The sequence below is a fragment of the Diplotaxodon limnothrissa genome, linkage group LG19 (genome assembly GCF_057381915.1).
Source record: "Diplotaxodon limnothrissa isolate DT_005_m linkage group LG19, D_limnothrissa_male_GT1.1, whole genome shotgun sequence".
Taxonomy (NCBI): Eukaryota; Metazoa; Chordata; class Actinopteri; order Cichliformes; family Cichlidae; genus Diplotaxodon; species Diplotaxodon limnothrissa.
In genome coordinates, this window is record NC_140614.1 from 25,520,823 (window position 1) to 25,538,645 (window position 17,823).

At 41.2% G+C, this 17,823-nt stretch overlaps 1 protein-coding gene across 1 annotated transcript in view; it reads right to left on the reverse strand.

The window, feature by feature from the left end:
* Nucleotides 1-468: 468 nt before the first annotated feature.
* The window catches only part of dph6 (diphthamine biosynthesis 6), a 56,167-nt gene continuing 38,812 nt past the window's right edge, over nucleotides 469-17,823 (reverse strand). The window contains exons 13-15 of the mRNA XM_085342993.1: nucleotides 9,400-9,648; nucleotides 4,502-4,889; nucleotides 469-705 (exon numbers count right to left, since the gene is read on the reverse strand). Of these exons, the coding sequence (XP_085199119.1) occupies nucleotides 587-705; nucleotides 4,502-4,889; nucleotides 9,400-9,648 (756 nt within the window). The 3' untranslated portion in view covers nucleotides 469-586. The remainder of the gene's footprint in view (nucleotides 706-4,501; nucleotides 4,890-9,399; nucleotides 9,649-17,823) is intronic.

The following is a 17,823-nucleotide window of genomic DNA, read 5'->3' on the forward strand; positions in this document are numbered from 1 at the left end:
CACAAGTCAGTCGCACAGTAAATCTATAGGTTTGCAGTGGAGCAGATGGTTTCAGCTGTGGCCTTTATGAGGGCTGTTAGCTAGTGTGCTTAAAGAAATTCTACCAGAAGCAATGACATATCAGAGGATACAGTTTATCGCTACATGGAATGAGACACTACCAGTGTCTCCTTTTGCAAACTCCAGTCTCTTGTTGTTTGGCACGCAGCTTAAGGTTGTGGAAGTTCCATACGCTTTGTCTCAGAGGTAGAATAACAGCTGTTGCAGTCTATGTCTCCAGTGGAGGACAAAGGGGATTACCGGCCTTCATTCTGGGGTCTGAAGTGAACTAAAAACATCCTCAAAACCACACACTGTTAAAACCACTTGCAGGCGCATACGGCTTTGCTTTTCAACAACGAGCTGTAAAACAAAAAAAACAGTCAAACATTAATGAGCAGTTACGCCGTTTTTCTTTTTCCACATTCACTGATGTCCTGTTGTAAGTCATTAGGTGTTAGTCTGTCAGTGTCTTCCTCCAGAAAAGCTCCACTAAATTCCAGAGCTGTGTATGGCTTCAGTCTGGCTGTTGACTCTGGCTGAGATTCTATAAACTGAGCCAGCAGGACAGGTGGAAGATCTGGGAGTCAGGCATGTCCAGGACTGGAACCAGTGCTATGGATGGACTGGACTCTGCTACTGAGCTTCTTAAAGTTTCCTCAAGTCCTGAAAAGTAGATTTGGGGAGGTGGGTAAAAGGGTGAGGACAAGAAAAGCATTAGTTTCATTAAAACTTTCGCAGGAGTTGAACATTATGTTCTCATGTAGATGCCCCACTGGGGGTGTCCCAGGACAGAGGCTACATTTACCCTTCGACCAGGGAACACGGCCCATTTACAAATTATTGGCATTCTTAAATACTTGGCAGATTGCAGCTGCCCACCCCCACTTCATTCACCTTCCTGCAGTGCAAGCATATGGTCAAGCAAGGACTGATCTCTAGGCTACCCCTCCCAAATTTTGAGACACATATGACCAAACACATACACAGACACATGCGGCCTACAGGGGGCTAATGGGGTCTCAATTTGCCCTTTTGGACAATTGAGCAGCTTGTTGGGGGTATCTAGTGGACTGCATCCTTTACTCTTGTTGAGTGGGGATATTAGGAAACTGTGTTGGGGCTGTCACTCAGCTTCGCTGGAGCTGAGACATGTTGTTAGAGCATGTGTATGTGTGTGTGCGCGTGCGTTTGTGTGTGGCTACAGATGAACAGTGGACATGTGAGAATTCTTTGAGTGTCTCAGAGGCTGTTCTTGATGACAGCCTGTCTATGTAGCAGTAGCCAGCTGGGATTTTGGTCCTTCCCTCATCTGCTCTGTGCACTAATTGATCACAAGTGTTCCTGTCTCATGGTTGACTGTCCTGCCTTATTTCTTCTAATTTAGCAGCACGTCGGATGAGTCTTGGGTGTGGTCACTACAATCCAGCAAGGTCGTAGAATTAAACATCTGGGAACCACGCTGTCGTAAGTGTAGCATCACAGACCTTACTTATGTTACATTAGCAATTATATTTGGCAAAAATAAAAAATTTTTTAAAATTTACCTTCAATCAGAGTGGTCAAAAACAAACTAGTGCTCTTTTAATAACATCTACTAGTACTATATAGTACTCTGTGACATCTGTATGAACTTCTAAAAAGAGAAATCAGGACACAGAGGTTACAATAGTTCTGCACTATTTAATAATCCCCATTCTCTTTCATTTGAAACACACACAGCATGTCAGACATCCTTACAAAGAGCCCACACACCCTAATTAGCTAATATGCACTACAGCTTAAAATGCCCCCACTGAACATAGGCCTTTTGTGTGGGGGGGCATTAAAAGCCTAAATATGTGTTATCAGAGCATGTGGCACACCCTGGGAAGCGGGATCCTCTAGAGATGGCAAGCTGACAACTGAATGAGCTATGGCGATCACAGACAGGGGATGGTTTTATTAAGAGAAGAAACATACCCTTCATCACACCTTGTGCGCTAAGCCTGTTTTATGTCAGGATGTTTTAATCTTTGTACCAATGGATAGGAAATAATTGTGCTCTCTCTTTGAGAGTCACTTTCAGTGTCTGTGTGCACAGACATGCATGGATGGAAGGCAGGAGGGGGGTGAAGGTGACATGAATGACCACGCAATTTGTGGGGATTTTTTTTTTTGGTCTTTTTAGATAAAAAGTGAGCAAAGAGAGAGTGCCTCTTTCCTCCTGTCCCTATAAAAGCTTCTGTAAAATTCACGCAAAGTCCGATGAGTACTTCCCATCATATACCCAATCCCCTTCCCCTGGTCTCTTAGCCCCCCGCCCCCCTTTTGGGGGCTACATGGGGAGCCTCATTGTGAGGCTCGGTGGACAGAAGCTGTAAGATTCAAAAAGCCATCAAATTAGCATAAGATGAGACTAAACCATCTACCCAAGAGGACCAGTCATTATTCTGCTTCACGGCAAACACACAGGGAGCTGAAAAGGCTGTTTTCAAAACCAAAACATTACTAATGCCCACAACACCCTTTTATGCTAAACATTAACAGCCATTTTGTTTGAAGCGATTAATACATAAATATTGTAAGCCTAAGTGAATAGAAGGAGGGGTGTCAGTGAAGGCTGTGGTGGGGAGGAAAGAAAAGGGGTCTTCCTGTGTGGAATGGATAATGCCTGCTGGGGTTGTGGGGCTTTTAAGCCGTGGCTAAGGCCCAGAGCCAGTGGTTTTTAGCTGTGCTACACTGACTTCCAAACTGGTCAAATTAACCGGTAAACGAGGTGGTAATTAGCAAGTGTTGGCTCATGAAAATTGTTTATTTAGTCCGAAGAGAATAAAGAGAGAAGGCGAGGAACCGGAGGAGCACAAGGCTTGCACACCTCTCTTTAGCAATCTTTCTATGCTAACGCCAAACCACATGACTTCTTGTAATGTGAAAGTTTTCTTGTAAAAATGAACCCACAGAGAATTACCGCGCCCAGCTGTAGCTCTTGTCAGTTCTGCTGAGGCTTACATTGTTAAATTACCTACATTTTATTTTATTCAATTTCTGTTACTCATTATGCAAAATAACGGATTTGTTTCTAATTATATATTTTTTTCTTTTGTTGTAAAATAAGACTATTTAGGTCCATCAAAAAAAAAGATTTATTTTCTTGAGTTGTGAGGTTCTGTCTTTGAAGGAACCTTTCTATCGTAAGTAACAAGTTGAGACAAGATGTTTAAAGGTTTCATTCGAACCATATGTCATGTCTATCAACTGTGAATCCTAACGCAACCAAAGAAAGGAGGGGGTGTGCAGTCACATTTTGCTCCAGTGGTGTCTGTCTGCCCGCTGTCAGCGGCAGTTGCAGCACTGTGACTGCTTGCGCCAGAGGTGTTACTTTTCCTCCTTTGACTTTTTGGATTCATCACCCAATGAGCACAGGCTGTGACCCATAAAAAAGCCCACGGGTAAGCTTCCAGGGCTTAGTTGTGCATGTGCTGTACGGGAGCAAATTCTACCTCAATGATGAGTCAGTAAATGGTTTGAGGAAAGCAGTGTGTGCGGTCCATAATCAAAGAAACAAACATGTCAAGGGTAAATATCTAGGTTGAGCTTGCTCCAGTTCACAAATGACCCGGTAACACGGCTAACAGTTTCTATTAAAACAACAAAATCTGGAAAAACAAGCTTTTCCTTTTGTTGTGGATGACACAAGAAACAAATGGAAAGAGTTGTATATCATGAAACAATGTTCAGTAGCAATTATATAATTAGGTAAAAAAACAAACAGCTCTGCTTGGCTGGCACACATATATCAAGACGTATTCTCAACAGAGCAACCTTTTTCTCATTCATTTCTGGTAACTGTAATTTCACATCCTCAAAGTGATGAGTTATGTCAAAGCTAAAAGTGACAGTAAGATGGCTGGTTTGGCACAAACTCAAAAATGTTAATTAACTGCTTCAGAGATGACTTGACAACTGAGCCTATGTGATCGATGTGCTCATCGCCCTTTTTCCCTCCGAGAGAACATCTCTCAGGATAAAACAAATACCGCTCCACGTTTGTCTTGACAAGAACCTAGAATCCTGGGACGACAATATGGCGGCGTATGAAAGTGTAATGATGACAAAAGACTGCCAGCTGCTTGGGTTACTGTACACAGTGCAGACACAACAAATGAGTTATAATAATTAAACACAGGAAGGAGTTGAGATCCTCAGGAGAGATGGTTTCCTTCAATACTTTATGTTGACTTAACCAGTGTCAGCTCAAACTTTCTTTGAAACAAGAGCGCAGAGAGAGACAGCGAGTCACTTTGTTTTCATTAATACAGTGATGTGCAGCTTAACTCAGAAGAGCAGTATATCTCACACGTGTTCCTTCTAACAAAGCAGCCTATTTAGGATAAATCCTCTTAATGGGCGCACATATTGGATCACTTTAAATGCACGTATGTGTGTGTGTGTAATGTTACAAGTGAAGCCCGTGACATACCTTTAACAATCTGCTGTGCCAGTGAGTGGCTGCACTTGAAGAACACCCTAGCACACTGTGGCACCAGCTTAGCATCCATCTTCTTTGTGGCTTTCCTGAATGCAGTGCCAACTTCTTCTGTTACATGCTTTACATCAGTGGCCTCCAAGTTATCACCATGGACAGCCAGGGAAAGTGAAAGCGAAGCACTATGGCTGTCAGCAGACAGTAGAGTGTAACACTCTATAGATCCACAGGCTATCTTTGTAGTCACGTGACAGGAAGTCCTTTGGGTGGGATCGTCACGAACTGCAGTTGCATGAAGCTCAACGGCTGCACCCTTGGGCAAGGCAGGTACCACAACGACCAATAACGGCACACGTCTGATCGCAGAGTCCCACAACAAGTCCTGCAATGTAGACAGATGGTACTGAAATGAATTGGGTGGCAAATTATATACTATGTTGTGTTACGCACTACAATCAAATGTATGGCCCTCCTGCTGAGTTTCACGCTGCGTCTTTGGAACAAAAACACTACTCCATCAGCATTATCCCAAATGCTACCACACGGCAGTAGGACAGGCTTTTTACTTGAAAGACTGACAGACTATCAATTAATGTGAGACTGGGAGGTGACCCTTGGTAATGATAGTGTACAAACAATTCAGAAAGAATCCATCGTGCTTGCAGCCACCATGAATAAAACACATAAATGCATTCATTTGAGCTTCATGCACTGACATGGCAGGTCCTATCAAAATGACTTCTCACCTTTCTAGGAAGATCATCCACAACATGTGACGGCAGTTTCACCGCACACATTTAGAGAGAAATGGCCTCCAATTTAACTGCAGGGCCAAAATTTCTCCTTTTTTTCCCCTCCTCTGGACTGAGGGCCATTAGCAGTAACAAAATGTCTTGGAGCAGTGCTACAATGTGGCCCTCTAATAATACTTGGCTGTGGCTTCATCTGCTAATGGGAGAGAAATGAGTGTTTTATATAACCGTCATTTCAGTCAGAGTCGATAGGGCAAAAACACTTAACCCCCCCCCCCCCCCCCCCTTTCAATTTGCTGGATCAATTTTCATCCACTTACACCCCACTTCGTAAGTGCAGAATAATAACAGGTTACTTACATTTTATTTTGATATTCACTCACAAAAAGAAGAAATCATTGACAAGCCACATGGCGGCCTCTTTGTCCCTTCAGCAGACAAACCTGTCATGACCCAAACCGCCACATTCACTGAAGTAGCACTTACCTTCAGATTAAACTTCAGCAAATGCTTAATTGTGTATCAACAGCTAACCTCTTGACTTGGAGAGTTAGAAAAAGAAGAAAAAAAACATGAAAAATGCAGGTGTCCACAATGAGTGTGTGTAAAGAGGTTAGGTTAAGATTTCGCTCTTTACTGATTTTGAAGAGCGCTAGCTTGCAGTGATCAACAATAACAATCTCAGAAGGAGAAGCAGAACAATTACCATGTGATCTCAAGCCTCTTAGCATGTCAGACAAAGTGACACCACACATACGTGTCCTATGCTTTGATAAATGTTATATTAGCACTTCTGGCTCAGGCTAGGTATTTTCCTAGAGGGAACTGGTTCTCCACTTGTCAATAGTGATTGAACAGAGGACTGAGAGCTGAAACTGAAGAGAAGAATGACAGGACAGAGGGGTCTTGCTCAGCCAGGCTTAAAGGCCACCCTGCGGGGCCTTGAATGCTAAGATGCTATACCCCACCGACTGTCTACAAGGGACTTCAGCGCAGTGCTCTAGCCTCTGGCAGGACATTATTGTCGCAGCAGAGTTGCTGACTTTCTGTTAGAGCTGTCTGTTAATGTTACATCTACTTCATTTTGCCTTTTTGTAATCGATGTACCACAATGTTAGAATTCATGGGATGTTTATTCAGCGGTTCTGTAAATGTGTTTAAATCGCAAAATTGTGTATGTTTCTGCATTTGTGTGTATGATCTGTGGATGCGGATCATGCTTCTCTTGCAGTGGACTGAGAGGGGAAGAACTCACGTCTACCTGGGGAGAGGTTATTAATGACATTAAACTAATAAAAAATCTAATTTGATATATGGTGGAGCTGAGTGCTGGAGAGGCAAGTGGGGCAGGCTGACAGGTGGCTGCGTGTAGATGGTTCAATTCTGCTATATGCAAGCCACTTAGCACGCTCATTACTTCATGCCAATTCATTTCCAGGGCAGGCAAACACTCCCCCTGTGCTCTCTCTGTAGGCAGCAGGTAAAAGCATATAGTCTGAATCTGCTGCGCTCAGCTCTCCACACTGATGGGGTGTGACCTGCTTCTCCTTATGTTTGTTTTCTTTCTCCCCACTTTCCTCCCTCTAACTCACGTCCATGTGCCTGGAGCGTGTGCAGGGTTGAAGGGCCAAGAGGCGTGAAAGCCGAACGGTAAACACGGTAATAAGGAAGTGGTGTAAAGGCGGGGAACAGCAGGGAGCTGATGGGACTTGCTCTGCTTAGCCAGTTCCCCTACATTTCCTGCCCAGCAGGATGCCTTCAGCATGTGGTTCTATGCCTCAGCACTTACTGTAGTGCTGTCAGTCTGCTATAATATCCCTTCCCATTCACTCCCTCATTCACTCTTCTTTTCTCAAGATTCCACTCTGAAGCTCATCAGACTGTTTTTGTAAATGAAACACACAGGGCCATGTCAGTGAGGCGAAAAGTGGAAGAATATGAGGGTATTTCAAAATCACAGCAGAGGCCACAGTTCCTTAAATCTCCCGTAGTAAGCATGTTTACTGTGGTGTACAAAAAAGAAACTTTGTACACTGCAAATTCAGCGTTTTATTTCCAAATTTCAAAACCAAACATTTCTTTAAGAACGTCTCGTCTTTTGCAAAATAACTCGACGTTTGTGCATGTGCAAATAAAGTTCCATTTAAACCTTAATAGACAAAAAAAGAGAAAAACAACAACAATTGAAAGCTGCCATGCTTTCAGAAGCTATTGCTGCTAAACAAAGGGATGTCTGTTTAACATTTATTGACTTATCACATCAACATCTCCCTGTTCATCAACCCTTCTGCACACACATGCACACAGACAAACAGGCTCTTTGTGGTTTAATGCACCGTAAATACAATTTCACACTTGTAGCGACTCCAGTATGCTCCCAATTAACCCTGCAAGCTTCTTCATCCACCTGATTAGAGAAATTATCAACGCACAACAACAACATGGCCCTTTAGCTTCACAAACACACTAGGCACTGGTGTTTCTTAATATTATAAAATTGCACTTCACAGGTCTGCTGGGCCTTTATATCTTTGCATATAAAAGAATAAGACCACATAATCCAACACGTTTTTCTAACTATTTTTTAAGTGTAATATCTTAACAGTTTTTAACCTCACACAGCATGTTGTTATTATTTTTTTTGCTAGTGAGATGCATATATTTACATATCATCTGTATCCTTTTCCCCTAAAACTATTTTGAGCTTTGTTTTGAAAAGGCTTTATAAATTTGGTTTAATAAGTCACTAACTTATAGCTACTCATAATTTAAGCACTTGTCTTTGTTCTTTCGTGTGTTCCCTGTATTTCTTCTGCTGTGTGTTATAAATCTACAGCACAGAGAGCAAAGTGTAGGGGTCAAGGGAAGATGACATGTCAAAAGCTAGACCAAAGACAAAAGGTGATAGAGCACAGAGTTAGGCTAGTAACCCAGCACCCTGCTTATAGGTGAGGCACCCTGATCTGTCAAGTACTGTTGTTTAATTTGGAGTCAGTTGAAATTAAAATGTGGTCTCCTGGTAGCAATCCCAGGTCAGTTGAATGAATATTTTCATTGTTCTGACACATTGCTTGGAAGGAGACCAGATGGATGGAGTTGTACATCTTCAGTGACCTCTGATATGAACCTAGTCCGGTTGCCCCCCAAAGCATTGTCCTCAGTTAGCCCTGTTATTATGTGAATGACTCACTCAGTACTTCAAATTTCCACTACACTGTCAATGCTTTAAAATTCTATTCCAATGTGAGTTACAAGGACAAGCAGAACAACACTAACCTAATCACTATACTAGACTTATCTATATGACATGTTTATATTTTAGAATTCAGAAATTTCTAGTTTTATATATACACGACTGCAGGATTTAAATAATATTTGGAATTTTATATTCTGGTATACTACTAAATACTGTTAACTGACATGATGTTGACATTCTCTATCCACTCTTTAACAGTGTTCGCCACTCCACCAAGCCACATGTTGGAGGTGGGCTCCTGCATTTCTCCCTAAGGCCCTATTCCCATGGCTAGAGAGATTACTGTGGGAGGAGAAGGGCTGCCAAGGGAGACTGGAGCCCCTATTAGATGTATGGAGCGGCGTTGTAAGCCTTGGCGGTAGAATGAAGGGAAGGATGGAGGGAGGTGGCAGGAAAGAGGGGTAAGGAGGGAGATAAGCTGCTCTGAGAGTTGAACGGAGCTCCAAAATGGTGTGTGGGGGCAAAGGATTAGGGAGGCTCTGAGGAAGACATCTGCTTCTGTGCCAAGCTCCACATTATCAAAGACACCAGCGTTTCCCACATCATCAACTTTTCATGAGTGCACTGGTAAATATCAGTAGCAGCGGCTTGGGTCTCAAGGGGGCAAAGAGGGGCGAGAAATCTTGCCTTATTTCACAACTATAAACCACAATTCTGAAAGGCCTCTCTGAAAAACTTGGATACCAAATCAAGTTTCTCTTCTTTTACTTATTCATTGATGCATGGATCCCACTGTCTTGTAATCCATTAAACATGTGTTCATCTTATGTGGGTGTAACATTTTATAAGTATGATCAATATTTCCTCTGCATCCATGATAAAACAGTCAGACATTGCTCTGGCATAAATTTTACAAATAAAAATCTCACTCCAGAGTGACTGACCTTCTCTCCTTCTGTGGCTCTCAGCATGCTCTCCCAGACGGCACGGATGATCTGGATGTCTTGGTGCCTTGTAGTGTAGCAATGGGCCTGGACAACATGAGCCAGAGTCAAGCTGCCAATCACAGCTTCCAGAACCTTCTTCATATGGCTGAAGGACAAGTGAGCCTGGGTGTAGGTGGCAGCTTTTACCAACTCCATTTTACAGGGTACCAAAGCAATTTGGCCAGAACAGAACACCACGTCATTGATCTGGAGAAGAAATATAAGGAAAAATGTTACAATGGTATGGTAAAAACCCAGACTAAGCATTAACAACCCACTATGTTAGCTGGGCATATTGAAGGCTGTGTGTGGACAGATATTATCAATAGGTGGAGTGATGCAGATAAATTTAAGCATACTGAGAAATCAGCAGGGTGCATGCTAGAATCTGATGGAACATTAGCCACAAAATGTGATATCCATGGATTAAAAAGAAAATAAATCTTAGTTTTCATTATGTTTCACGTAAGGGATTGGTTCAATAGATACAGTTGCATTTTTAGATGTTTTAATAATTGTAGCATATTATCTTTCTGTGGATTTAGTATCTTGATCTCACATATAAAAACTAAGAAGGAGCAGAGCATTTCTAGCACCAGCCACCTGACAGGAGTCACTGCTGAGCACCAGAAACAGTGGGGATATATGGTGTCAGAGTTTGCTTCAAATTAACTGATAACAATATCTATTTTATTAGCAAAATTGTAATAAAAGACAAACAAATTTAAAAATTTCTCCTGCTGCTTGGTAGGAGGAGCTAAAACTGCTCTTTTGAAGCTGAAGGTTGCCGATGCCTGCCATAGTCTAACCTAGCAATCCACTGGATCCATCTATCTTGCACAGTTAATCTGGGTCCAGGTAATGGAGGAGCAAACCAAGTAGAAATTCACTTTTCTCTGGTCCCTGCCTCCAGCTCCTCTGCTGAGATAATGTGGCGTTCTTAAGTCAGCCAAGAAACATAATCTCAGAATATCCAGCGTGTCCTTGATCCATCGTCTGAGTCTCCTCTTGATTGAACATGCCCAAAACACCTCACCTAAATGCTGTCCAGGTGGCATCCTAGATGCCAGAACCCCCTTCATATGGAAGAACAGTGATAGACACCCTTTTAAGGAAGCCTTTTTTTAACTATTAGCAGAGAGAATGAATGTAAAGTGACCAGTAAATTCCCTGCCTTAACATACAGACTCACTTCTCTTTTTCCAAAACGATACAGCAATTGCAGAAATTGAGATAAATCATCCATCTCCCCATTCACTTTGTGTCCAAGACAATTGAACTCCACAACTTGAGGTTCTTCCCAAAACTCAACAAGGCACTTTACCCTTTTCAGATGAGAACCATGTCCCTGTTAGTTCTCATTCAAACCACTTGGCAAACCCAGAGGTCACTGCTCGATGAAACCTAAGGCAGTTAATGGGTTTAACTACATGTCCATAGGTGTGAATGAGAGTATAAATGGTTGTCTGTCTCTCTGTATTAGCTCTGTGAGAGAATGGTAATCTGCACATGGTGTACCCTGCATGGATGGATGGGTGGACGGATGAAATTATCATCAACATGTATGGAGGAGGTCAGTAAAGAGGTACAACATCTGGAAAGCATCTAATTGGCAACAGCTTCTTTTTTAAGCATTTGTTTTTCTATCCACGCAAAGAACGTGGATAGGAAAACACAGAATGGAACAACATCAGTCATGGATTGACCTCCCCAGACCCCGAATCTAAACATTATCGAAGCAGTATGGGTTCATCCTAACAAGAATTCATGACTAGCGGAGCCCCAACGACTATAGAGGTCCCTGGGATGGATTTGAACCCACGATTGCTGTGAGGTGCTAGTGCTACCCACAACACAACTATGATTCATGATCTCAAAATCAAAATCCCAGCAGAGACAATGGAAACATAAAAATAAGCAGTGTTTAAGACGTGCAATCAGTCCAATTCAAAAAGTTGTTTTATTTCTCTAAAAAAGTACAATACTGAAAAAGGTGCTATAATCAGATTAACATTAATTATAAGCATGTTTGATTAGCAGTGAATTAATTAACAAGTTATGCCCCCCCATTTTCAGCATCTTATCACCAACCATTCTCATTTCACAGTTCTTAAACAAGCTGTTTTTTAGTGAGAGGTCTGCCAATATATCTCAGTGGCACCAGTGTTATTTATAAGCATAATTAACTTAATAAGCTCAATTTTCTTTTAATACCTCTGTTAGAAATAAGCTCCTTGCATAATGAAACCTGAAAAAAATCTATCTGTTTAATGCAGAGAGACGAATAGGGCTGAGGAGCGGCATTAAGGAGGTCAGGTCTTTAGAGACCTTGTAGCTCACCAGTGCTCGAGACTGGATGGCATTAGTGCTGGACACTGGCTGATGGTCAATGCAAATAAATGCCGATGATAAGATGAAAATAGCATTACTCTGAAGGATCCGGATCTCCAGGGAGTAGCAGCCCAAAACAAGGTATTCTACTAATTTGCAAAGACCTACTTGGGGGTCATGTATTTAACTGCAAGATTACCAGGGTAAGCATGAACTAAAAGTCATATTTAAAGGTCTTCTTTCACGCTTTCGGTGGCTGCTTTAGTGTGTTATGTTACTATCTTCCAAATGAAAACACTGGTGAACTGCTGGATTGGTGGCCGAGGCTTTTCCTCTGTTAGTTATCTACATCACATGTGCAGACGGTTGCCAGCTCACATGTTTTTGGGTAGCGAGACATGTTTTTACGGTTGGTCTCATGCTCTCACACCGCCCAAACACATCTCAAATGAAGTCTCACAGGTCAATTTGATCAAACCCACAGACAAAGAAGCTTTTAGTTTGGGGTTTTAAAGAATAATCTGTGTTACTATTATGTTGAGGAACTGTTGAAGAACGAGCAGTTGCATTGCAGCCATCTGCAGCACAGGAGAGAGGTTTTTTTTACGATGAAGCATGTAAATCAGCTAGTGTAGTACAGTAGACAGCCCTAATGAAAAACGAACCTGTAATTTGTCTACGAAGGGCTCTTTGAGATTGGACAACCCCTAAAGTTCTTCTCCTCCACACTCACTGCAATTCAAACTAAACTTTTTCTTGTAGGATTCACTTCTAATTGGTCCGCACAGATGGCACTTTATTTAATCTTGAAAACCTGAAGCAGGCCGTGTACCATTTAGAAATTCCATTTAAAACACTAACAGGACAACATGCTACATAGCCATTTAGAGGTCAGACGCAATCATGGCTATTTCCATAATCAAATGTGCCTTCCATGAATCACAACTCCTGGCCTCACTTTTCAGCTCTGATGAATCTTTTGCTTCCATCTCTGCTGCTGCAAATTACTGGAACAGTGACAAGAGATGGAGAGAAGACAAATGCAAGCAATGTGAGCGAGTGAGGGGGCAAAGAGAGGGGAGATAAGGCCTCCAGTGCTTTCAAGCATTTGGATCAATCACCGGATCACTTACCTGCTACAATGATCTACCCAAGAGCCAGCGTTACTGTGACTGGCTAACATAAAAGCCAGATTCCCACACATCAACAACAAATTGTCATTGGCGTTCCATTTATGAGCCATCAAATGCCATCATATCCACTCCAACAAAGAAGAGCTCCATCAGGTTGGATGGGTGGCCAGAATCTTTTAACAAGCTCATCCCCTATGAAAAGACCTCACTTCTTTCTAAATTCATAAAGGCCAGCTACAATTTGTCAATTTGAATATCAAAAGGGTCTAGCATGGGGTCCCTTGGCTGTTAAAGGCAGACTCCCATAGCTGCTCCCTAGCAGGTGTGTGATGATCAATTATTAAGGATCCCACTCTGGTTACTCTTAGTGGGAGGTGAAACTGGGGATCTGGGGGGTTTGTGGTGGTGGGGGAACATATTTCTGTGTTGAACCTGGATGGGAGAGAGACAGCAGAGAAGGGAGAGCGAATACTATTTACATAAAATTAACAGTTCAAAAGAATGAGTTCACACACCAATCAAACTTGTTAATTGACTGTCAATGGTGTGTCCCTGAATATACAACACAACTACATTATTCATCTTAGGCCTTGACAGGAAGACAGTACAATTTGCATGGGTGTTCTAAACGTGATCAACAACCACAATGCCACATGCATTTTTAATAGGCCAGAGATGGGATCCTTTAATATTCATAAGGGTCAAACAATTGCATATGACATTAAACTTTCTATAACAAGGTAAGTATTTTTCAAATGCTAGCCTTAGTGATCTAAATGGCCCGCAGAGAAAAGGGAGAAAGTGCTATCTTCCAGTCTTCACAGTGAATCAATGCTATATGTCCACGTTGGTTCATTTTATTTAAATATCAAATAATATTAGCTATGTATTGCCAAAATAAGGTTGACTGAAAGTTGATTTAATATTAGTCAGTTGGTTCCGAGCTGGTTTTATTTATTTCTTCATTTACCAATGTTTGAGAATAACACGCATCATTAGTTTAAACAACCATGTTGAGACATTTTTCATTATGTAACAATAACTGAGATTTACACAGCTATAATAACAAAACATCAAACTTAAAAAAACCCTTCTTGAACGATCTCTAAGCCGTGCTTCCAATTTACCGAACAACTGAGAAGATAAAACATTTTCCAACTAATTTGTGTTTTTGTGCTGTACTTTACTGACCTTTATTCCACGGTAAAAACAATGTGATTCTTCTAATGAACCCAATGACACATCCAAAGGTCACCAAATTCAAAGACATTTTTTCCCTCTCTGAGAGGCGCAGACAGTAGAACGTATGTAAATGTACTCAGGAAGCGCCTGGCTGTGTCCACTCCCAGTCCTTAACAGTGTCTCGTTTCAGACTGGTGTGTCTGAGGTGTTTCTAATTGCAGTTTGTGTCAAAGGGTTTCCAGAGATGACCAGACAGTGCTAGACTATATTCACATCGGTGTCGAAGCCCTCTGGGCCCCCATCCCGTTGAAGACATCTCCAAGTGTCATTAGCAGAGCCTTGGAATGGTATAGATGAACTAGGCAGGCCTGGATAAAATGACCTGGTATTGATGAACAGTCAGGCTTTTCTGCCTGGTTCCAAGGACAGAGAGGTGGAAAACTGCTCCACCACTCCTATCAGATCAGCTAATGGTCACATTTCTCCCCATTGAGACCTCATGCATAATTTAACTAGGAAAATGATAATACAAAATGTGTAAAATAGGTTAGATTAATATGGTGTAACTTTTCCTTTATCCAAGGACATATAACAAAGCTAATGGGACAATGGCAGTACTATATCAGCTACACTGTCAGTAATTAAATGCAAAATGTAACTAATATTTGGGAAATTTAATTTGTTAAAATGCTGTTGCATGTTTTTTTATATAGTGAAGACTAACCACGGAGTAAGAGTAAGTAAAAGGCAACTTGTTCATTGTTGAAGCGTTACATTGCACAGGACTTATGACGATTTTTGAAAGCTGGAAAATGGACAGAATAAAATGGTAAAAATTGTATGATGTGTAAGAAGCACTAGACCACATGTAAACCCACAATACTGCGATTAAATGTTATTTGAAACCCTAAATTGATGTATAAGTTATAAAAAACACTTTTATTGGAAAATTCTTTGGTTTACTTTTAATCCCATATGGAGCATTTTTAATGTGACAAATTTTTCTTTGGTAATTTTCTTCTTTTCTTGAATACTTTAGGGTTGGCAAATAGCTCAAAATAGTTCAAAATCTGGGGATCAAAAACTGAGGTTGAAGTTTTGTTGAATGTATTTAAGTGCATATATTATTCCTGCTTGTTGGCGCAGATTTGATATGCAACAACCGTTTAATCCTTGTGTGGTGGATGGCAGTTTGTCAGGGATGTGTGCTGTGATTTCATCTCAAACTGGCTTCAAGTCAGTGGGGTTCTTTCAGCATTAGTGAATTCAAAGCAGATCACGTCTGGGAGTGGGAAATGATAAGAAATGGGCTCGTGTTGTGCCGCGCCCTGAGGAAATCCTGCCTCTTCTGACACCTCATTTCGAAAATACAAACCTTTCAGGAGAACCACAACCTTTCTCCCTTCTCCCAAATCTTTCACCATGTTAGTCTTCTCATTTAAGGCTTCATGGGAAGGGGAAAAGATATTTGCCTTTTTTTTTATTCCCTCCTCTTTTTTCCACTCTCTTTATTTTTGTCATCCTGTTTGTGTTCCAGTTTGAGCCTAACCCCTGTATGCTCAACTGTCAGACGACATCAGTGTTACTTAAACTGCGACATAAATAGCCATATAAATTGCACAAAGAAGAGGCATTTCTGAATGCGTGCTCTCAGGTCTAAAATGAAACATTTATTTTGAAAGCAATCCATAAACATATGTTGAAGACACAGTGACAATTTTAGCAAAATATGCAATATTACGCAAGTATAATGACCCAGTGTTGAAGCAATGTGTGGTCAGTCTGAGGGGCACTGGCTATTCCCCAGCCCCCCACCCTCACTAAGCTCATCTGTATTTTTATTTTCTGTCTGTTATGTCTGCCCTCGACATGCCTACTCCATACACAATGAACCTTGTGGAAGAGTAACACTGCCATGCCAGCTCTAGTCAACTTAATGCTGGTCAGGAGCTGCCAGTCAGTACTATAACCAAGGTCAGAGGAGCTTGACTGCTGGATGCCAAGGGACACACACTGGAACGTCAACAGGCATAAACAAAAGACAAAACAAAAAAAGTAAATGCATCTTTCCCCGTCATAAAAAATGTAAACTTAAAAAAATAAAATAAAATATGTGTTGTGTTGTGTTTTGCTGGACACATTTATTGCTGCTAAAATGATGTTAAATTTAAGAAATACGATCAAATAAACATAACAAATACTTCAAACTGATGTAATATAATTGTGTGCTGCTTCAGACTACTGTGCCACACCAGAGTTGGGTTGAAAATGAAGAGTGATGGAGGGGCATGGGTTTTCATTGCGTTAGGCAAAATGCCCTGCTGCCTTCAACTGTCCCGACCTCACATTTTTTGACAAATTGGTTGTGAGGCTTTTACGACTGATGCACATATCGCAAAAATCTTTTCTGCCAAGCTTCCTCTATGACCTGCCCGTGGGACATGACAAGCCTCTCCATGCATCGCTCTATCAAGCCGAATCTTTCCAGGACAATGCAAATTATGACAAATTCCATCATCCTGCATTATGCGCTTTCCCGCTAATCTCCCTAATTCGAGAGAATCGGGGAGGGTCTCGCTGTTTCAGCTGAGGGGCATGTTGTCTGACTGAATGATGCTGAAACTACAACCCTCATCCCCCGTTCTTTCTCCCTCCCCAGCTGCGACCACCTCGTCTCTTCTGTCTTTTCATATTTTTCTTTTCCGTGAAGCAACATTTCTTAGTCTGGCTGGTAAGAGAAGCGTCAACTTAACCTGGCCACAGAAGAATTATGTCAAAATAAAATGCTATAGCCGTTAAAGTGTAACTGTCAGGAGTAGTGAAGTTAAACAAGTCTGTGTGTGAGTGTATATGAGGTATAACCAGCACAGGACCACGGTGTGAAATGTCTATTCTGCATGACACAGGCTGAATCAATCATTCTGTGTCGCAGCAAAATGAAGCTGCTAATCGAGCGAGAAAAGTCCATACACATACACACATCCTGTCTTGTCTATCCTCTAGAAAATTAATTTTTTGCAGTGGACACAATGTGTAGCTTAGTGTGGAAAAATAAACAACAAATTAAACATTTAAAATAAGAAGACTAGCTGACAGAAATATGATAGAGAAACTGAGCAAATGAAATGTATTCCTTCTTCATCTCAACAGATGGCAGTATGACTGCATTAAAAAGGCAGCTGGCACATCAGCCATGGCGCAGATACTGTATAAAGTCCAGTCAAAGCACGGACATTCTGACCAGACAGCATCAGAGTCTCCGTGGATTTTCGTTTCATTTCTTTCTTTCTTTTTTTTTGACCAAGTTAAAATATTCACAGAAACAAGCCACAAATACAACTGGTGAATTGCAGGATCGTGGATTTAAAAAACAAAACAAAAAAAGAAACAATACGAGGAAAATATATTTTTAACATTCACTTGATTCCACTTTGTATTTTTTCATTTTATCAATGAAACGCCAACATAGCTGCAACGTGACATTAATAATATAAAGAGGAACAAATCAAAATCACAAAGATGAAAAAATATTTTAGTAAAAAAGGGCACAAGGATGGATAACGTCAAATAATAAACTATCATGTATTATTCCTACAGTATGAGTATTGTATAATAATATAACACTATAGGAAAATATAAAAAAGCATGGTTCGTAAAATGCACCAAATCCTAGGTGAAAAACCTAGAAGAAAATTAACAGCTGTGTGAGTGCATCAAATTTAGCTCAGTGCATTTT